General features: G+C 45.8%; 1 protein-coding gene across 1 annotated transcript in view; it reads left to right on the top strand.

Moving 5' to 3' along the window:
- Positions 1 to 2,789: 2,789 nt before the first annotated feature.
- The window catches only part of top2b (DNA topoisomerase II beta), a 28,941-nt gene continuing 10,717 nt past the window's right edge, over positions 2,790 to 21,013 (top strand). The window contains exons 1-25 of the mRNA XM_057355495.1: positions 2,790 to 3,271; positions 4,311 to 4,505; positions 6,844 to 6,934; positions 7,974 to 8,037; positions 8,691 to 8,836; positions 8,937 to 9,034; positions 9,117 to 9,329; positions 9,413 to 9,586; positions 9,715 to 9,816; positions 9,926 to 10,063; positions 10,172 to 10,310; positions 10,658 to 10,815; positions 11,660 to 11,785; positions 11,879 to 11,989; positions 12,064 to 12,169; positions 12,250 to 12,359; positions 12,461 to 12,553; positions 13,428 to 13,542; positions 13,627 to 13,748; positions 19,141 to 19,289; positions 19,392 to 19,623; positions 19,755 to 19,889; positions 19,973 to 20,173; positions 20,259 to 20,454; positions 20,587 to 20,678. Of these exons, the coding sequence (XP_057211478.1) occupies positions 3,230 to 3,271; positions 4,311 to 4,505; positions 6,844 to 6,934; positions 7,974 to 8,037; positions 8,691 to 8,836; positions 8,937 to 9,034; positions 9,117 to 9,329; positions 9,413 to 9,586; positions 9,715 to 9,816; positions 9,926 to 10,063; positions 10,172 to 10,310; positions 10,658 to 10,815; positions 11,660 to 11,785; positions 11,879 to 11,989; positions 12,064 to 12,169; positions 12,250 to 12,359; positions 12,461 to 12,553; positions 13,428 to 13,542; positions 13,627 to 13,748; positions 19,141 to 19,289; positions 19,392 to 19,623; positions 19,755 to 19,889; positions 19,973 to 20,173; positions 20,259 to 20,454; positions 20,587 to 20,678 (3,348 nt within the window). The 5' untranslated portion in view covers positions 2,790 to 3,229. The remainder of the gene's footprint in view (positions 3,272 to 4,310; positions 4,506 to 6,843; positions 6,935 to 7,973; positions 8,038 to 8,690; positions 8,837 to 8,936; positions 9,035 to 9,116; positions 9,330 to 9,412; positions 9,587 to 9,714; positions 9,817 to 9,925; positions 10,064 to 10,171; positions 10,311 to 10,657; positions 10,816 to 11,659; positions 11,786 to 11,878; positions 11,990 to 12,063; positions 12,170 to 12,249; positions 12,360 to 12,460; positions 12,554 to 13,427; positions 13,543 to 13,626; positions 13,749 to 19,140; positions 19,290 to 19,391; positions 19,624 to 19,754; positions 19,890 to 19,972; positions 20,174 to 20,258; positions 20,455 to 20,586; positions 20,679 to 21,013) is intronic.

Raw genomic sequence — 21,013 nt, 5'->3', positions numbered from 1 at the left:
GGGGGCCAGAGGTGGTGAGACGGGGCAGGAACCGTCCCTCTCCGATCCCCCAGCGATGGAGAGGCTGGGGACGGGCCCGATGGTATTCTCAATCTCCCTGGGGTCTTCCCATGAGGGCCGCTTTCACTGCGGCTGCTGATGGGGCGATGGTCTCCTCTTCGATGTCACTTCCGGGGGGCCGCCTAAGTGGGGGGTGCCAGAGCCGGAGGGCTTCGAAGACGACCAGGGCTGCTGGGAAGCAGACGTTGCACGGGATTCGACGGCCGAGGGCGGCCGAGTCGCGGTGGGGGAGGATATGCTTGATATCCTTCTTTACTGTCGAGAACTGCGGCTCGACAGTATCACAAAACAACCCCCCCCCTTGCTAGATGGGTGCGTCGAGAAAGCGGACCTTCTCGGCGTTACTCATCTGTGCAAGGTTTGGCCAGAGGTGTCTCTCATGGACCACAAGTGTGGACATCGCCCAACCCAGGGCCTGCGCGGTCACCTTGGTCGCCCATAGAGCGAGGTCGGTGGCGGCGCGGAGTTTCTGCATAAGCGCTGGGTCGGTCTTTACCCTCGTGGAGCTCTCTCAACGCCTTGGCCTGGCAGGAGCCATAGCGTGGAGAGAGGAGGCAGCTTGGTCCGCCGCAATGTGAGCTCTCGACACCAGGCATGCCGAGACCCACATGCTTTGGATGGGAGTCTAGGTTGAACCCCCCAGATGGCCGCCGCCTGCGGGCACGAGTGCACCGCGGTGGCACACTCCACCTAGGCGACATCGACGTATCCTCTAGCTGCCTCACCCTCGAGGGAAGAGAGGGTGACAGAACTTTATTTGATGTGAACGTGCTGGAAAGGGGCGTTGCAGGTCTTACTAAGTTCCTCATGCACTTCCGGTAAACACGGCCCTGGGGTGGGCGCGGCTTGGAGCCGCACTCAACCCCGAGGCGCCGTGTAGCCAGCCGCGAGTGCCGGGAGAGGCAGTGCGGGCACTGCAACCCAACACTCACGGTGGCCCGGGAAAGCATGGCTGACATTTCAACGTCCGCTTCTTCCTGGGCTCGACCCCCCGAGGGAGGGAGCCCGAGGAATCGTAGGAGTCGGATGGCAGTACGTCACCCCCCGATGCTGCAACATCTCATCATCATGCATCGTGTCCGAATACGTGGTTGAGGAACAAGACGGTAGGACCATCTCCTGGGGAACGGACAGACGAGCGAGACGAGGTGCGAACGGTCCGTGAGCCAGTGGCTGGCGGATAAGCGCTCACAGTGATCTTCATATCAGCCTCGCTGCTTGGTTGCGGGTGGCCGTATTCCTGCCGTCACGGAACGGGGAGCAGACGAGGTGGTGGCTGAGTCCCGTGGGAACACAGCCGCCTGTGACGCAACGTCTGAATCGTCAACCGCCCCCAGTGCGAGCAGGACGTATCCACAACGTCTGCCCCAGTGTACTGGAAGCAGACATCGTGTCCGTCCCCCTCCTCGATGAGTGTGTTGCACCCATGAGAACAGCGGGACAAGCCACGCTGGAGAAATTTGCTCTTTTAGAAAAATACTCGAACACTTCTGGAACTGCCGAGACGCCCAGGGGAAAGTTGCTGCAGGAAGGGACCGTCCGCTGCACCACGTCATAAGATTCCAGCAGTAAATTGGCATAGAGATGAAGTCTCGAAGTCGATCAGTGTGAAGGCTCCGAAATACAAAAGGTAACCGGAGTCCGGCATGCAAATTTCATTTGCCAATTTCATTGGCCTTTTCTAAACTAGTCAGAAGTTGATAGGTTCTCAAGAGCGAACCCCATCTGTCGGCTCGACACAACGTCGAGAGACTGACAGAAAGGGGACTGTACAAATTCTTGTGGCCCACTCAATTCATTTTTATTCAGAATTCTTGCACCTTTACATGAATTATATTGGTATTCTAGTGTAAAACAAAAAACATATGTTCGATAAGCATAAAAATAACGACTTTAAATAACAAACCTGTGAACAAACCTTTGCGTTGTGAGAACAGTGAGTGCAGGAGATTTCATACTGTATGTAGACACATTTAGTGGTCAGATGTTGTTTTCTCATTAAAATCAAATCATTTGCTTTTAATGCAATAGAATGTTTGTTTGGGCATCAATATGGCGGTGCGGTCTCTTACATGTTATGACGTCATGCATCATCTTTATTACAGATCAGCGGGTGAAACGCAACGCCGCAAATATATGTATATATATATATATATTATAGATCAAGAATATAATGTACAATGAAGTACAAATGCAAATCTATTACAGCAATAGATAGAGTAGAACGAAACAAGAACAACAACAGCCAGGGGAGACAATGAAGGAAAAAAAGACGTAGATAAAATAAACAAAGGTATATAAAGTAAAAGAAATGAAGTAAAATAAAAATAAATACATAAATAAATAAAAAACTGCAAGTAAACTACATTTGTGAGATATTAATAAATACAAATAAAAGACAAACTTGATTAAATTCCTTCAAAAAAACCTTGAATAAAGGCTTATGATTCAAAAACTTACATTTATGTATATGACATTTTGCTAGTAACAATAGTAATAAATGTATCAAGTAAAATTCCTTTTCTAGGTTTTTCTCTATATTGATAAAACCAAATAAAACATCTTTCCAAAATAAACAAAAGTGCGAAAACGCATAATCGACAATATATCACCGCAAATATTTATTTTCTCCGAAATTTAAAGTACATGATATCGCATGACGTCGGTCAGAATATAATTGGTTGAAAAGCCGGCGGCTCATATTCCTATTGGCCGGGCGGAGCTGAGGGGGCGTGTCTCCGTACGGATAGCGCAGCCGGACGGACGCCGCGGCTGTGTTATTGAATGAAAATCCTTTTTATGCACCAATAATTGTTATTCGCACGCGGCGAAATTAAGTATTTTTGTTTGTATAATATATGGAGTTATTTTTCCGTTATTAGAATGTAATTACCCTGTTTTTAACATTATTTAATTTTAAAGAGCTGGTAAAAACTCTGAGCGAGGATTGCAGGCCTCGAGCAGGCGCCGGTGATCGATTTTAACAATAGCCGACAGACATTGACTCTGAGCCGGCGCGCTGCGTGCATGAGAGCCGGTCTCAGAACCTCACCTTTGTTACAGCAGGAACGAAAGAAAGGACGGAGAGAGCGCGGCGGTCCGGTGTGTTTCTCGTCACATATGGACGCGTTCTGACTGGTTTTCTGGACAGACTCACACACAATAGAAAATGTCTAACGGTGCAGCAGGAAGCGGGGGTTTAACTTGGGTGGTAAGTCAAGATATCGTCATTATCACGATCATGCATATGCGTTATTACACATACACACACACGCGCGCTTTGGGCTCGAGCGGTTATTATAAGCATTGTTTGTGTTCTCACGCGCGCACACACGCGCTTTATCTGCGAGATTCATTCAGACACGAGCTGCATCCGCATTCATTTATTACACATGTATTCACGATACAACACTTATTATAACACGCGTATAAAACAAAGCACATTTCAGCGTCAGATGTGTGTTGTGAAGCTCTTCCTGGGAGAAACTTATTTTGTATTTATTTTACTGCAAGTGCTAAAAACTCTCATGCTAAGCACCTAAACCTACTAATGCAAACCTAAAAAGACACGATGAAGAGAAGCAGCTGCTCTGCGCACTGATCCCAGAACAGTATGAATGAATGAATGTATCAGTACATATTACACATGATCACAGATAAAATGTTAAACGTTGACAGTGCAACCAAAAGGATAAAACAGACATCACATGGTAAAAACAGCTCTCAGTACACACACTACCGTTCAAAAGGCTAAATAATGCCTGTTCCTCATTATTTGGTCCAAATCATCCAGTTCATAAAACTTCATTGAATAAAATTACAGTTTTCTAGTGAATGTTATTATGTCTTCGCGTTATATTTTTGTCTACAAATATAATTTCAAATATATAAGCAAATGCCTTTATATCAAGACACATTTAAGATCACAAAATACAAGTGATCCTAAACATTTGAACGGCGGTGTATCTTACATTTTTTGTATGGCGATGTCATATCACGATAACTGTTGGTTACACCCCTAAACATCATACTGTGTATTATTTGTTATGTTGTGGTTGCATTATTGGCTTTAACACACGCCCTGGGACTTGACATTGCATCGGCAGAAGTTGAACATGCTGTACGAAAGATTATTGTTTGCAAAAATGTTTTTACCAAACATGACTTCTTCCGCTCTGACAAATCATTCATCTCCATGAAATAATCATCATTAGCGTTTAACAAAACTGCACGACTGTATCTAACAACAGACCCTCTTCGAGAAGAACAATGGTGCGAAGAAAGAAGAGATGAACGGCCGAGGAGATTCAGGGAAGAGCGAGACGGTGAAGAAGGAGAGCTCAAAGAAGATGTCTGTGGAGAGAATCTATCAGAAGAAAACTCAACTCGAGCACATTCTCCTCCGTCCGGACACTTACATCGGCTCCGTGGAACCTGTCACTCAGGTGAAACAACACACACACACAACCTTTGACATTTTTCAGTTTTATAAAGTTTTTAAGCAGTTTGGTTTATGAGGAAACAGTATGAAGGTATTTTGAGCGCCTCTGTGAGAGTGGAACTTATAGTTGTAGAGGTCGGCCACACATGTGTTTCAGCACATTTGAAGTTGAAAACTTGTAGATGTTATTTTCTCTCCCGCAAACACAACACAACAGTTAGGCCTTCTTGAATCCTTCAGTGCGAGTGCACAAATCCAGTTGTACAAATCACAAACTGAGATACTCGTGCAGTAAATATGGCGCAAGACACATTCACACACCTGCACCAAAAGCAAGCGTTCACAGACCAGTTTATGGGAATTCATGCAGTGAGAGATGAATGCTCGTCAAATATTTTCTCACAAATGAAAGGTTTTATTCTTGGACATCTTTCTAACACAAACACCAGAACACAACTACAAGTGCTTGAATCTGCTGCTGCGAGTCTCTGACACAAGTTCACACACTCTCTCACATCTGTGTGATGTGTGGAGCAAAAGTGATTTGTGCACTTGCAGAGGTCAGACCAGCTAGTTTTGAAGCGCAAGTGATGGAAAAGAATCATCCCGAGCTGCTTTAGTGCCCTGAAATCACTAATCTCCATAGAATACATTGGTTTAGTTTAAATACGTGTGCTGGTCAGCTACATTGACAATCCCTTACGAAAATTAAACATGGTTTTACTACAGTGAGAAAAAAACATGGTTAGTGTAGTAAAACCATGGCTACAACAAAATAACCATAACTATGGTTTTGAAAACTGATTTAATACTGATTGAATCCTTTTTTTATCATTTATATCTTCATTTCATTTATTTACTTACTAGATGACCAAGTTATGACAGACAGCCATCATACTACGCCATATAATTGATGTGTGGCGTAGGGTAAAGGATGCCCTATGGCTCTATGGTTTGTTCGTCTGGTTGTTTTAAGTTAGTCGTTGTTTGACGAGAAAGAGATGAAATGTAGTTGGATTAATTGTGTTAAGAATCGGAACTGAGGAATAAAAGGATACGTTTAGAAACTTTTGATATTAAATAGAAAACCGACCGACCGAACGATACGGATCATTCCTCTTGAGACGGATACCGTGTTGCGCTCAGGTAACAGTGCTCATTGCTCATCGAAATAAACACCTGTTTTACACACCTGCGAAGACACACCCTGATCTGTCAGTTTTCTATAAAGTTAGGCAGAACAAAATACAAGGAATAGTTTAATATGACGGTGTCATTTAATATGAGACGATTGAATAGCAAACTTATCAGAGCAGGAGCTAGCTACCTTTTGTGAAATAAGAACGGCTAATTCAGAAACACTGATCCATTACGAAAAAACGTTTTTTGTAAAAGAGTAAAACCATGTTTTTATTATTATTGGCAAAACCATGGTTTTACTACAGCAACTGGTTTAACTACGGTTTTTGAAAACCAGTTATTTTGTGGTAACCATGGTTTTACTACAGTACCCTAACCGTATTTTTTTTTATTTTACTGTAAGAAAAATGTGTTTTGTTTAACTGTACCAGAGTTAATTTTCGTAAGGGATTGTCAGTGTAGCTGACCAGCACACGTATTTAAACTAAACCAATGTATTCTATGGAGATTAGTGATTTTAGGGCACTAAAGCAGCTCGGGATGATTCTTTTCCATCACTTGCGCTTCAAAACTAGCTGGTCTGACCTCTGCAAGTGCACAAATCACTTTGCTCCACACATCACACAAATGTGAGAGAGTGTGTGAACTTGTGTCAGAGACTCGCAGCAGCAGATTCAAGCACTTGTAGTTGTGTTCTGGTGTTTGTGTTAGAAAGATGTCCAAGAATAAAACCTTTCATTTGTGAGAAAATATTTGACGAGCATTCATCTCTCACTGCATGAATTCCCATAAACTGGTCTGCGAACGCTTGCTTTTGGTGCAGGTGTGTGAATGTGTCTTGCGCCATATTTACTGCACGAGTATCTCAGTTTGTGATTTGTACAACTGGATTTGTGCACTCGCACTGAAGGATTCAAGAAGGCCTAACTGTTGTGTTGTGTTTGCGGGAGAGAAAATAACATCTACAAGTTTGCAACTTCAAATGTACTGAAACACATGTGTGGCCGACCTCTACAACTATAAGTTCCACTCTCACAGAGGCGCTCCGTTGTTTTGCACCCAAAATACCTTCATAAAACAGGAAGTGTCTGTGTTTAAAGCATGTTTTTGTTGTTATACACATGTCATTACACACATGTGACAGTCTTTTAATGTGTTTTGATTTCTGTGTGTAATTCTGAATGTTTGTGTGTGTTCTTCAGCAAATGTGGGTTTTTGATGAGGAAATTGGAATGAATCTGCGGGAAATCACATTCGTCCCTGGATTATATAAAATCTTTGATGAGATTCTCGGTAAGAATATTCCTTCTGTTTTCATTTCTGTCCGATGAACGTACGACACAGCATCCACTAACAGTGATTTAGTTTTATCAGACTAAAAATCGACTGAGTTTACTTTCTTTATGTGTGTTTCTGCTGTTATTATTGACCAAACTTCATTCATGTCTTAATCGTTTATTAAAATGTAATAACTTGTTCCAAACACATTTTCTCTTTCTGTTTCATGGGTCCAAGCACAAGCGTGTTGACTGTCTGAAGGCATGACACAGAAAAGTGTTTTAAACTCTTACAAGTCCACCTTTACTCTTTTCATCATAATAACGTATATCTTTACATTACATGAACACTTTTATCAACAGAACACAACTCGGATCGTGGCGTCTTTCAGTTGTTTTATGTTGTTAATCAGCCGGTTCGTGTGATCTCAGAGGCCTGATGGAGAGTTATTTTGTGAACGACACTCCTCTTTACTGGTTCTAGAACTTCCACCATAGCAAATCCCCTTGTGCCAGCACAAGTTTATAGTTTTTCTAATGTTTAGACTTTTCACTCATGCGTACTAGAAACTTAATTGTGTTCTCCTGATTCTTGAGGTCATTGCGAGGTGAATGTGAACGATATGTTCAGTTTCCACCCACATTTATTAATTCAGTTCATTTTAATTTCTCTTAGACATTTTTATGTAGCATCTAGAGGAGACAAAAGTGATTCAAATCCTTTTGATCGTTCTTGTATATGGAGTCAGTTAATTTTCACAACGATACGGCTTCATTGAGCGGCACAACAAGTCAAAAGATGCACGGTGTTCTTTGCTCTGCTAGTTTTGTGTATTATTATGTGACTGCTCTTTTTGTGTTTTTCAACAGACTACACAGTTCTCAAATGACCCCAAAAAATCTAAATCAGCTGTTAAACTAGTTGCTCGTGTGTCACTGTGAGCGCGAGATATCAGTTTGATGACATTGTGTGTGTGTGTCAGTAACGAGACGTTGTTTGTCATTGTTATGATTGTAATATCACTGTTAAAGGTGAATTTTGTCTTTATCAACAGTGAATGCAGCAGATAATAAACAGAGAGACAAGAACATGACCACCATCAAAATCAACATCAACTCGTGAGTTTCATTCAGAGATGAGATCATGTTTGCTTCATGTGATAGCGTGTAGATCCTATTGTAGGACTGGCTTAAAGTGATAGTTCACCCAAAAATGTAAATTCTGTCGTCATTGACCGACCGCCGAGTTGTTCCAAACCTGTATAAATGTCTTTGTTCTGATGAACACAGAGAAAGATATTTGGAAGAATGCTTATAACCAGACAGATCTCAACACCCATTGACTCCCTTAGTAGGAAAAAGTGCTTTATCATTTTTTTTCTTCTGTTGAACACAAAAGAAGATATTTTGAAGAATGTAGAACAGCAAACAGTTCTTGGGCACTTTTGACTGCCGTTGTTGTATTTTTTCTTACTATGGGAGTCAGTGGGGGGCGAGATCCCTATGTCTTGTTATAAGCATTCTTCCAAATATCTTTCTCTCTATGTTCAACCAAACAAAGACATGTATACAGATTTGGAACAGCTCGAAGGTGAGTAAATGATGAGAGAATTTTCATTTTTGGGTGAAGTGTCACTTTAAGGGCTTGTGTGCCGTTTATTTATGGAGTTATGGGTTTAGTTCAGGACATCCAGCTTAACGAGTCGATGATCAGATAACAGTGTCATGTGTGTGTGTGACTGTTAAGCTGTTTTGTGTTTTCATGTCAACAGAGAGTCCAACACCATCTCTGTGTGGAATAACGGGAAGGGAATTCCTGTGGTGGAACACAAAGACGAGAAGATGTTTGTGCCTGCGCTGATCTTTGGACATCTTCTCACCTCCAGCAACTACGATGACAATGAGAAGAAAGTCACAGGTACAGTTTTTATGTTCCTCTTAATACGATGATAGTTTTTAGGGTGCATTCGGTGTAAGCACACACTCAGACTGGACTCTCTTCATGTCTTACCCTGCAGGTGGAAGAAACGGATACGGTGCGAAGCTCTGTAACATATTCAGCACAAAGTTCACAGTGGAGACGGCCTGTAAAGAGTACAAGCGCAGCTTCAAACAGGTACACGGGGGTGATGTGAATGTGGAGGATGTGCTGCCAGAGTGTTGAGACACATTGACCTCCCAGAGTTTATCTCCCACAGACGTGGCAGGAGAACATGACGAAGACCAGTGATGCCAAGATCAAGCACTTTGATGCAGAAGACTTCACATGCGTCACGTTCCAGCCCGATCTGGCCAAATTCAAAATGGAGAACCTGGACAAGGACATCGTGGCTCTGCTGACCCGCCGGGCGTACGACGTGGCCGGCTCCTGTCGGGGTGTTAAAGTCATGTTCAATGGAAAGAAGCTACCCGTAAGTCCACGACACTCTTCTTTGATGAGGACTTCTGTAGATTTGTGTTTACGTGTCAACATCGTGTCCGTCTGACGCTGCAGGTGAGCGGATTCCGCAGTTACGTGGATCTGTACGTGAAGGATAAGCTGGATGAGACGGGTGTGGCTCTGAAGGTGGTGAACGAGACTGTGAGTGAACGCTGGGAGGTTTGTCTCACCATGAGCGAGAAGGGCTTTCAGCAGATCAGCTTTGTCAACTGCATCGCCACCACCAAGGTTGAGAAGACGCGCTCTCGTTTATATTCGTATCTATATTTCCAAATGGGGAATGACTTAGACTTGTAACGCTTAACGAGTTTTGATTCTGAGTGTCTGTTGGTTTGTTTGTTTGTTTGTTATGTCAGGGTGGAAGACACGTTGACTATGTGGTGGACCAAATAGTGTCCAAACTGATTGAAGTGGTGAAGAAGAAGAACAAAGCTGGAGTGTCAGTGAAACCATTCCAGGTGAACATTCACATGTGTTCAGACACATCATGTCGGACCATGAGATCATTCCTTCACCGTTCTTCAAACTTCACTGCAGAAGCCCGATGGAAATGTTTTTGAATTTCAGGTGAAAAACCACGTGTGGGTGTTTGTGAACGCCCTGATCGAGAACCCAACCTTTGATTCCCAGACCAAGGAGAACATGACCCTTCAGACCAAAAGCTTCGGCTCCAAATGTGTTCTGTCTGAGAAATTCATCCGAGCCGTGAGTCTGTCTCTCATACTGTCAAGCATCCATGATGAATTTGATCTGATCTTGAAGGTCCCAAGCTCTTTGTTCTGATGTTCTGACGTGTGATTTTTCTCATGACAGGCCACAAACTGTGGGATCGTGGAGAGCATTCTGAACTGGGTGAAGTTTAAAGCTCAGACGCAGCTCAACAAGAAGTGTTCTTCGGTCAAACACAGCAAGATTAAAGGAATCCCTAAACTAGATGATGCCAATGATGCCGGTGAGACGCCTGAACCCCGTTCTCATATGGTCCTCCAGTGCTCACTCGCTGGGTTTCTCTTTCATAGCTCAACAGATTTTGATGGAGTTCACTGTTTAGGTCTCCGCTTAGTCCCGGAGGTTTCTCCTAAACGGGGACGTTGTTGACATCTCTTCTGAAACTCTAATCACAGAGACAGTTGTGAGGAGAATTGTCTGATACACAGAGGAGACTTCAGCAAGAGTTTCCATTTGCTCTCCTTTTAATCTGGTTGATATCTAGGAGAAATCATTGAGTTTTAAGAAATAGTTTGTTGATGTGCTCATTTGTCTGGTATTGTGATGAGTTGTTGCGGTTGTGTTCTGTAGGTGGTAAGCACTCATCCGAGTGTACTCTGATCCTGACTGAAGGAGATTCTGCCAAGTCTCTGGCTGTGTCAGGTTTAGGAGTGATCGGGCGAGATCGATACGGTGTGTTTCCTCTCAGAGGAAAGATTCTCAATGTGAGAGAAGCCTCACATAAACAGGTGAGAGCCAGTTTCACCCCAAAACCACTGTTTATAAAACCTCTGACATTCTTTTCATTTCAACACATCGTCCTGCACTTTCTCGTTCTCATCATTACTGGGACACATTGTTATAGGGACAGTTCACCCAATTCTGTCATCATTTACTCACCTTCGAGTTGTTCCAAATCTACATTTGTATTTTTTCTGTTTGTTCTGAAAAATGTGTTTGGACGAATGTTTGTAACCAAACAGATTTGGCCCCCCATTGACTCCCATAGTAGGAAAAATACTTTTTGTTGAACATGAAAGAAGACATTTTGAAGAATGTAGGACAGCAAACAGTTCTTCCATTTTATTTTTCCTACTATGGGAGTCAGTGGGGGGCGAGGTCTGTCAGGTCATAAGCATTCTTCCAAATATCTTTCTCTGTGTTCATCAGAACAAAGACATTTAAACAGGTTTGGAACAACTAGAGAGTGAGTCATTTGTGACCGAAATTTCATTTTTGGGTGAACTATCAGTTTAACACTAGTGAAGATTTATTCATCTTACTTGTTAATTTCAGCAGTTACTAACACATTTCACGGTATCTGTTAACATGAATGAAAGCACAATAAACTACAGTTGTATTGAAATAAACATGAACAAAGATGAATAAATATATTGATCGTTCTTTGTTTCTCATCGCTAATGCGTGTTAACCAATGACACTTTATTGTAAAGTCTTATCAAATATTTAATAACTATATCATTTCAATGTTGAAGTCATCTGCATTACAACGGTATGCAAGTGATGAAAACATTCTTCTCATGGTTAGAAATGATTCACTCATATTGCCGTTTTCCAATCTTTGTATGAAAGATCATGGAGAACGCAGAAATCAACAACATCATTAAAATCGTGGGTCTTCAGTACAAGAAGAGTTATGATGATCCAGAGTCCCTGAAGAGTCTGCGCTACGGAAAAATCATGATCATGACCGATCAGGTGCTGTTAGCTCATCAATCTGCTAATTGACACAACAGACATGACGCGTGTGTGTGTGTTAGTGAATCATGCGTGTATCATGTGTGTATTCAGGATCAGGACGGCTCTCACATCAAGGGTCTCCTCATCAACTTCTTCCATCACAACTGGCCGTCTCTGCTGAAGCACACCTTCCTGGAGGAGTTCATCACACCCATCGTAAAGGTACAACACTCGCACACACCACAGCCATTCAGATGAATGCTTCACACATTCTCACGATGTCATTTCTTCTGCAGGCCGGTAAGAATAAACAGGAGATGGCCTTCTACAGCATCCCAGAGTTTGACGAATGGAAGAAACACACAGAAAATTATAAAACCTGGCACATCAAGTACTACAAAGGTTTGTGTTCTTTGCCTTCTCTCTTTGAAAGAGGCCGCATCTAGAAACACGACTGCATGTTTCCCTGGTGTTTTTCCAAGGTTTGGGTACCAGCACAAGCAAAGAAGCAAAGGAATATTTCGCCGACATGGAGAGACATCGAATTATGTTCAAATACAATGGCACTGAAGATGACGCGGCCATTACGCTGGTGAGCTTTAAACGTCTAATGTTTTTCACAATGTCACTTTGCTTAAATAGACACATTCATCAGATATTTAAGACATATTGCATGATGTGACGTGTGCTCAGGCGTTCAGTAAGAAGAAGACTGATGACAGAAAGGAGTGGTTGACTAACTTCATGGAGGATAGACGGCAGAGGAGGATGCACGGACTGCCTGAGGTGCACACACACACACACACACACACACACACACACACACACACACACACACACACACGCGTGAGTGATGCTAAACTCTGACACATGCTAAACTCATGTTGAAGTCGTTCACTCTGTGTAAAACAAATGTAAATTCCATTCAACCTGATTCCTTGTCTTATGTTAAAACTGTGGTCATTTCACCTAGGTAAAATGACATTCAACACGACTTCTACTTGTTTTTAAAATCCAGAATATAAAAAAATCATAAATCAACCTATATATGTGATTATCTGATTCAGTTCTTTACTAACACAAGCAATGTGATGATACATTTAAATCTTTAGAGTAGAATTCATTTATAAGATTTTTAAACTTTTTTATTGAAGTTGCAGCTAAAATGAACCAACCCACTTCTTTTAATTCTACAGACCCAAGATAAAGACAAATTATTTTACATTTCAGAAAATAAAGCAATGTTAGTTTCATGAACAGGAACAGACAAGAATAAAGTTAAAGTACCATTTTATGCATAGGCTTGTAATCTTAGACTTTTGTGAGACGAGTACAAAAGAGAAAAGGGGTCATTGAAGAGTTCTTCAATTGAAGAAATTTTTAGGTGAGAAAAGATCCCTTGACAACTACATTTAGGGAAATTTGGGGAAATTGTAATGTTCAATAATTTGTCTAATGAAAATAAAATTTGTTATTATGAAAAATTGTGCATTGAAGAAAAGTAAATGTGGTTTTATATACATACTCTCAATTATAGTTTGTGGATAGAAAATCGGAATCGACAAAAATCGGAAACCGGAATCGGCAAAGAAAATTGCAATCGGTGCATCTCTACCATTCTGTGGTTGCTCACATTGGTCATTCTGTTTTCTTTTCACAGCAATACCTGTATGGCACCGTGACACGACACCTGTCCTACAACGACTTCATCAACAAAGAACTGATCCTGTTCTCAAACTCTGACAACGAGAGATCTATTCCCTCACTTGTTGATGGTGTGTTTATCTTCAGTCCTGGACTTATAGCAGCTTTTTCTTTAGCTACAGCGACAAATTACTCTACAATTCTTTTTTATGCAGGTATGAAGCCGGGTCAGAGGAAGGTCTTGTTCACTTGTCTGAAGAGAAATGATAAGAGAGAGGTGAAGGTGGCCCAGCTGGCCGGATCTGTGGCAGAGATGTCAGCGTACCATCACGGCGAAGTTTGTAGCAACCATTTCATTTCATTACATTTATTTATTATTTATTGACCTCGAAACATGAACTAAGTGATGGTCAATATGAGTGCACACCATACACATGCAAAGCTCTACACATCACCAGTGTGGGTAAAAAGTTACAGCAGTGCAGTTAAACATGTATTGATTGATTGTACAGAGATATTGTCTGTAACTGAGACAGAAACATCATCACGATGAAATGTGACACTATGCAGAGTAACACAGGAAAGCTTGGTAGAAGGTAAAGAAATGCTGTGTAGAAGATGACGGGACCCAGAATAGAGCCCTGCGGTACTCCAGTGGTGTTCAATGCACACTTTCATTAAGCTCTACAGAATTCGTTTTGAAGTTTCAAGGCTTTACAGTATGGATGACCAGAAACTAGTATGTGTGTCAGTCGGGCCAGTTTTGTGTTCATGCTGTAAGTCCAGTTCCCTTTCTGTCAGTCTCTCGACGTTGTGTCGAGCCGACAGATGGGGTTCGTCTTGAGAACCTATCAACTTCTGACTAGTTTAGAAAAGGCCAATGAAATTGGCGTATGAAATTTGCATGCCGGACTCCGCCCCCGGATATCCGGGTATAAAAGGGAGACGGCGTGCTGCATTCATTCACCTTTTGTTCTTCGGAGCCTTCGTTTCTATGGTCGACTTCGAGACTTCAAAACACTACACTGAATTACTGCTGGAATCTTATGACGTGGTGCAGCAGACTGTCCCTTCCTGCAGCGACTTCCCCTGGGCATCTCGGCGGTTCCAGAGGTGTTCGAGACTTCTAAAAGAGCTAAATTTCTCCAGCGTGGCATGTCCCGCTGTTCTCGTGGGTGTGATACTCTCATCGAGGAGGGGGATGGTCTGCCTCAAGTGTTTGGGTCTCCAGCACGCTGAGGCAACCTTCGTGGATACATCCTGCCCGCACTGCGGGCGGATGGCGATCCAGACATTGCGGTCGTGTGGCTGTGTTCTTTCGGGAGCCAGCCACCACCTCGTCTGCTTCCCGTTCCGTGACAGCAGTGGCTACGGCCCTGCCGTCCACTACGGCGAGCGGCAAGGGTGATATGGGGATTATTGTGACCCCGTCTTGTTCATCAGCCACACAGTCGCAAAAGATTCGTGATGACGATGAGATGTCGACCTAGACTCCCGTCCAAAGCGTGTAAGGTTTCGGCATCTCTGGTGTCGAAGGCTTACACTGCTGTGAGCCAAGCTGCCTCCTCTCTCCATGCCATGGCCATCCTGCAGGTCCATCAGGCCAAGGCGTTGAAAGAGCTCCACGAGGGTAAGACCGACCCAGGGTTGATGCAGGAACTCCGCACCGCCACCGACCTCGCCCTACGGGATGTCCACACTTGTGGTCCAGGAGAGGCACCTCTGGCTCAACCTTGTGCAGATGCTTGATGCCGAGAAAGTCCGCTTTCTCGACGCACCCATCGCGCAGGGTGGGGTGTTTGGTGACACTGTCGAGGACTTTTCCCAGCAGTTCTCACGGGAGCCTGGCTAGAGCTTCCCAAACTGTCACGGTGGCTACGGGATATGATCCGTCTCTCCTACGCGATCCAATTCGCCAGACGCCCGCCCAAGTTTCAGGTCATCCTCTCAACCTCAGTCAGAGGCAAGGATGCTCCCGTGCTTCGGGCCGAGGTCGTCACCCTTCTGGCGAAGAAAGTGATCAAGCTCATCCCTCTAGCCGAGATGTTCAACAGGGTTTACAGCCCGTACTTCATCGTCCCCAAAAAAGACGGGGGGTTGCGCCCCATTCTAGATCTGCGTACCCTGAACAGGCACCTACACAAGCTGCCGTTCAGGATACTCACGCAGAAGCGCATCCTGGCGTCTATCAGATGTCAGAATTGGTTCAGGGCAATCGACCTGAAGGACGCTTACTTTCATGTCTCGATTCTCCCTCGTCGTCGCCCGTTCCTACGGTTCGCTTTCAAGGGGCGGGCATATCAGTACAGGGTCCTCCCTTTCGGTCTGTACCTGTCACCACGAGTCTTTACGAAGGTCGTGGAAGCCGCCCTCGCTCCCCTCAGGGAGAGAGGTGTGCGGGTACTAAACTATCTCGACAACTGGCTCATCTAGGCACACTCGCGAGATCTGTTGCGTACACACAGAGACCTGGTGCCCCGGCACCTAGATCGTTTGGCACTACAGGTCAACCGGGAAAAGAGCAAGCTCTCCCCTGTGCAGAGCATCTTTTTTCTCGGTATGGAACTCAACTCTGTCTCCATGACAGCGCGACTGACTACCGAGCGTGCACAGTCAGTGTTTAACTGCCTGAACCTTTTCAAGCAGTCAGCGGTCCCCCTGAAACAATTTCAGAGGCTCCTGGGACACATGGCATCCTCGGTGGGGGTGGTCCCCTCGGGTTGATGCACATGAGACCGCTCCAACACTGGCTACAGAGTTCCCTGGAGAGCGTGGCACACCGGCAGCAGGCGTATGGTCATCACGCCTCTCTGTCGACGCACCCTAACCCCCTGGTCTTCAATGACCTTTCTATGGACAGGGGTCCCTCCCTCCAGGGTTGAAGTGCCATGTGCAATGGTCACGCAATGTTGGGGCGATGGACGGGCCCCCGCCTGCGCTGGCATATCAACTGCCTAGAGTTGTTGGCTGTGCTACTTGCACTGAAGAGGCTACAACCTCTTGTGCAGGACAAGCACGTGCTGGTCCGGTCAGACAGCACAACTGCTGTAGCTCACGGCAGTTAACACGACTCGCCCAACGCCTCCTGCTGTGGAGTCAGCAGGTGATCCGCTCCGTGCGAGCCACACATTTCCCAGGCGACCTGAACCAAACAGCCGACGCGCTCTCTCGTCAGTCGACGCCTCGCGGAGAGTGGCGACTCCACCCCCACGCAGTCCAGCCATTTGGGTACAGTTCGGGAAGGCTCAGGTAGACCTGTTCGCCTCCCTGGACACCACCCATTGCCTGCTATGGTACTCCCTGTCCGAGGCCCCCTCGGCATGGATGGTCTAGCGCACAGCTGGCCGTGGGACAAGCGGAAGTACGCCTTCCCCCCAGTGAGCCTCATTGCACGGTCAGGGAAAAGGAGCATCAAGTGCTACTAGTTGCGCCGTACTGGCCCAACCGGACTTGGTTCTTGGAGCTAATGCTCTTGATGACAACTCCCCCCTGACCGATTCCCCTGACAAAGGACCTGCTTTCCCAGGGGAAGGGCATGTTATGGCACCCCAGACCAGACCTGACCTCTGGAACCTCCATGTCTGAGACCCTGAGTGGCCTACCCCCTGCGGTGGTTGAGACAATCACTCAGGCTAGGGCCCCGGCCACTAAGTGGCGCCTCTTTTTGTCCTGGTGCTCTTCTCGAAGAGAAGACCCGCGGAGTTGCTTGATAAAGAATGTGCTGTCCTTTTTACAGGTAAGTCTCTAGGAAGGCACAACCTGGTCATTAGGTTCCTAAGGGGTGCAAGAAGGCTGTATCCACCTCGTCCGCGCTTCGTACCCTCTTGGGACCTTGATGTGGTCCTGGCGGGCCTCCAGAGCCCCCCCCTTCGAGCCCCTCGGAGCTGCCGCTCTTTCTCACCTCACAATAAAGACGGCTCTCCTGATGGCGCTCACCTCCAAGAGGGTAGGGGACCTACAAGCATTCTCCGTGTCCTCAGATTGCCTAGAATTCGGGCCCGGTGATTCTCACATTATCCTGATACCCCGGCCCGACTACGTGACCAAAGTTCCCACCACTCTCTTTCGGGACCAGGTGGTGAACTTGCAGGCGCTCCCCACCGGGGAGGAAGACCCAACCCCTTCCGTGTTGTGTCCAGTGCATTGCGCCTCTACTTGAACCGCACGCAGAGCTTCAGGAGCACTGAGCAGCTCTTTGTCTGTTTTGAAGGTCAGCAGAAGGGGAGGGCTGTCTCCAAACAGAGATTGGCGCACTGGATTGTGGACGCCGTCACTACGGCATACCGGTCCCAAGATCGCCCGGGCCCACTAGCAGTGAGAGCTCACTCCACCCGGGGTGTAGCCTCCTCGTGGGTACTGGCTCAGGGCGCCTCTCTGGCAGACATCTGCAGAGCTGCGGGTTGGGCTACGCCCAACACCTTCACAAGGTTCTACAGCCTCCGCATAGAACCGGTGTCAGCTCGAGTCTTGCATGGTAACAGGTAAGACCGGCGGCCGGTAGGGCGTATGCCTGCGAAAGTACCTCCCCCCTTCCTTCTAAGCGTGCTATTCTCGCCTCCCTTCTTCCCCCACTGGGTGAAGAACAGGCATTCCATCCATCACAAAGCACCTCCTGCGGGCGGGCTGGGCAGAGCAGCCCTGCCCCCTTAGGTCGGGTACCAGCTGAGTTATCTACCGCATAGCTCTAACTGGACCTAGCGCTCCAGACGTAGTAACACCCCAACCGGGCGGTTCCATCTGATGTATCCTCATGATTGGTTCCCACCTTGGTAACCCATGACCTTCCCTAGGTGGACCTCAACCTTGCGGCACTTCCTTCAGTCCGCACATTCCTCCCATGAGTTCTCCCCTGACGGCGAGACCATGTTGATGTCTCCACTGAACTCCTCCCTACGGTAGGAAGTGGTGTCTGTAGCGCGTTCCCCCACTGAGGAAATAGCGCTTACCCAGTGGCCCTTACGGTGCCGGGCGGCGTCTCACTGTTAGAGAGACATGGCCTCCGCCTGTGACGGCAGGTGGCAGGGGCTTCCCACCTTTTCAAAAGCTCTGGGACCCCCTACCCATCCACTGGACGGTTACAATTTCGCGCTAGCGCTCACATCTGACACACCCAGACCAGTCACCGTCGCTTCGCTAGAGATTGTGATGTGGCACAGCGCCGTGGTGTTTTCCACAGGAACCCCATCTGTCGGTTCGACACAACGTCGAGAGACCGACAGAAAGGGAACGTCTTGGTTACGGATGTAACCACAGTTCCATGATGGAGGGAACGAGACGTTGTGTCCTCCATGCCACAACACGTGCCACCCGCTGCAGCAGTCGAGAGAGGCTCTCAGGCTCCTCAGCCCAAAGGTGAATGAATGCAGCATGCCGTCTCCCTTTTATACCCGGATATCCGGGGGTGGAGTCCGGCATGCAAATTTCATTCGCCAATTTCATTGGCCTTTTCTAAACTAGTCAGAAGTTGATAGGTTCTCAAGACGAACCCCATCTGTCGGCTCGACACAACATCTCGTTCCCTCTATCAGGGAACTGAGGTTACATCCGTAACAAAGACGTTTTCTGTACAGCTAATACAACCATTCCACACATACTGCTCCTGCATTTTCAGTTTGGCTACAGTACTGCAGGCTGCACCAGTGAACCTATTATTTAGGCCTTGTATATGCCGAAAGCAACAAAATGTAATGAGTGGTGTCAAACATTTATTTTAATCATGTTATCTGCAGCAAGCTCTGATGATGACCATCGTGAATTTAGCCCAGAACTTTGTGGGCAGCAACAACGTCAACATTCTTCAGCCTCTTGGTCAGTTTGGTACCCGTATCAATGGCGGTAAAGATGCTGCCAGCCCTCGTTACATCTTCACTATGCTCAGGTAAGACTCACTAGGCTTAATATTTTATAATTTCTGTTGATAACACAGCTTACACACTGAGGTCTTCGTGACGCATTGGTTAATGTTTCTATCTTCTCTCAGTCCACTGGCCAAACTGCTGTTTTCTTCTTTGGACTCCAATCTGCTGAAGTTCTTGTATGACGACAACCAGAAGGTGGAGCCGGAGTGGTACATACCCATCATTCCCATGGTACTGGTGAACGGAGCTGAGGGCATCGGTACAGGCTGGGCCTGTAAGATCCCTAACTATGACCCACGAGAGATTGTCAACAACATCAACCGTTTGCTCAACCATCAGGACCCCCTGCCCATGGTAATAACAACAAAAATAACACACAGGGGCAACCCTGATCTTGTTTGTGTGAAAGGACCATATTACAAAGGTTAAACATGTTGTAAAAATAAACAGTAAGGTTTATAGTAGTGTGATTGTGTCTTCATCAGCTGCCGCGCTACAAGAACTTTAAAGGTGTGATTCACGAGCTGGGACAGAACCAGTATTTGGTGAGCGGGGAGGTGTCTGTCCTGGACAAAAACACCATTGAGATCATTGAGCTGCCCGTTCGCACATGGACTCAGGTAACGTGTGGACATCAGGACTTTGGTTTCAGGATAACTGGTGTGCTGCTGATGTCTGATGTGATTCTCTCTCTCTCTTTCAGGCATATAAGGAGTCTGTTCTGGAGCCCATGCTTCAGGGAACAGATAAAACTCCTCCTCTGATCTCGGACTATAAGGAGTATCACACAGACAGTACAGTAAAGTTTGTGGTGCGTATGACAGAGGAGAAGTTGGCACAGGCGGAGGCAGCCGGTCTTCACAAAGTCTTCAAACTGCAGTCCTCTCTCACCTGCAACTCCATGGTACGGATCAGGAGACAAGTCATAGAAGACACTTTGAATGGTCTTTAGTCTTGCTGACATGTTTTGATGATGCGTATGTGTGCAGGTGCTGTTTGATCACATGGGCTGTCTGAAGCGTTACGAGTCCGTTCAGGACATTCTCAAGGAGTTCTTCGAGCTGCGTCTGCACTATTATAAACTGAGGAAGGACTGGCTGGTGGGCAGTCTGGGTGCCGAAGCGGCCAAACTCTCCAACCAGGCTCGATTCGTCCTGGAAAAGATTGAAGGGAAAATTGCAATCGGTGAGATGTGATTTAAAGAAGCTGTTGTGCTAGTGAGTGAAACCATGTGTATCGCCGGATGTGAAATGAGATGAGTGAAGAGCAAACGAAGCGTCTCTCAGTGTATGTAATTGGTGTGTTTTATATTTACAGAGAACAAGTCAAAGAGAGATCTGATCCGGATGCTTGTGCAGAAAGGATTTGAATCGGACCCGGTCGCTGCGTGGAATAAAGCTCAGGAGAAGGTAATTCTGAATGGAGACGCCGAGACGGATGCTTCAAACCAATCGTTCAATATATATACAGCAGATCATGTTCAGATAGAAACGTCTTGGTTACGGATGTAACCTCGGTTCCCTGATGGAGGGAACGAGACGTTGTGTCGAACCGACAGAATGGGGTTTGTCTTGAGAACCTATCATCTTCTGAGTATTTAGAAAAGGCCAATGAAAATTGGCGAATGAAATTTGCATGCCGGGCTCCTCCCCGGATGTCCGGGTATAAGAGGGAAGCCGGCGTGCTCATTCATTCACCTTTTGTTCTTCAGAGCCTACGCATCTGATGAGCTTCTCTACGATCT

This window comes from Triplophysa rosa, linkage group LG16, assembly GCF_024868665.1.
Source record: "Triplophysa rosa linkage group LG16, Trosa_1v2, whole genome shotgun sequence".
In the NCBI taxonomy this organism is placed as follows: Eukaryota; Metazoa; Chordata; class Actinopteri; order Cypriniformes; family Nemacheilidae; genus Triplophysa; species Triplophysa rosa.
Note: the sequence above shows the minus strand (reverse complement) of the source record. Positions and strands in the feature narration are given on the sequence as shown.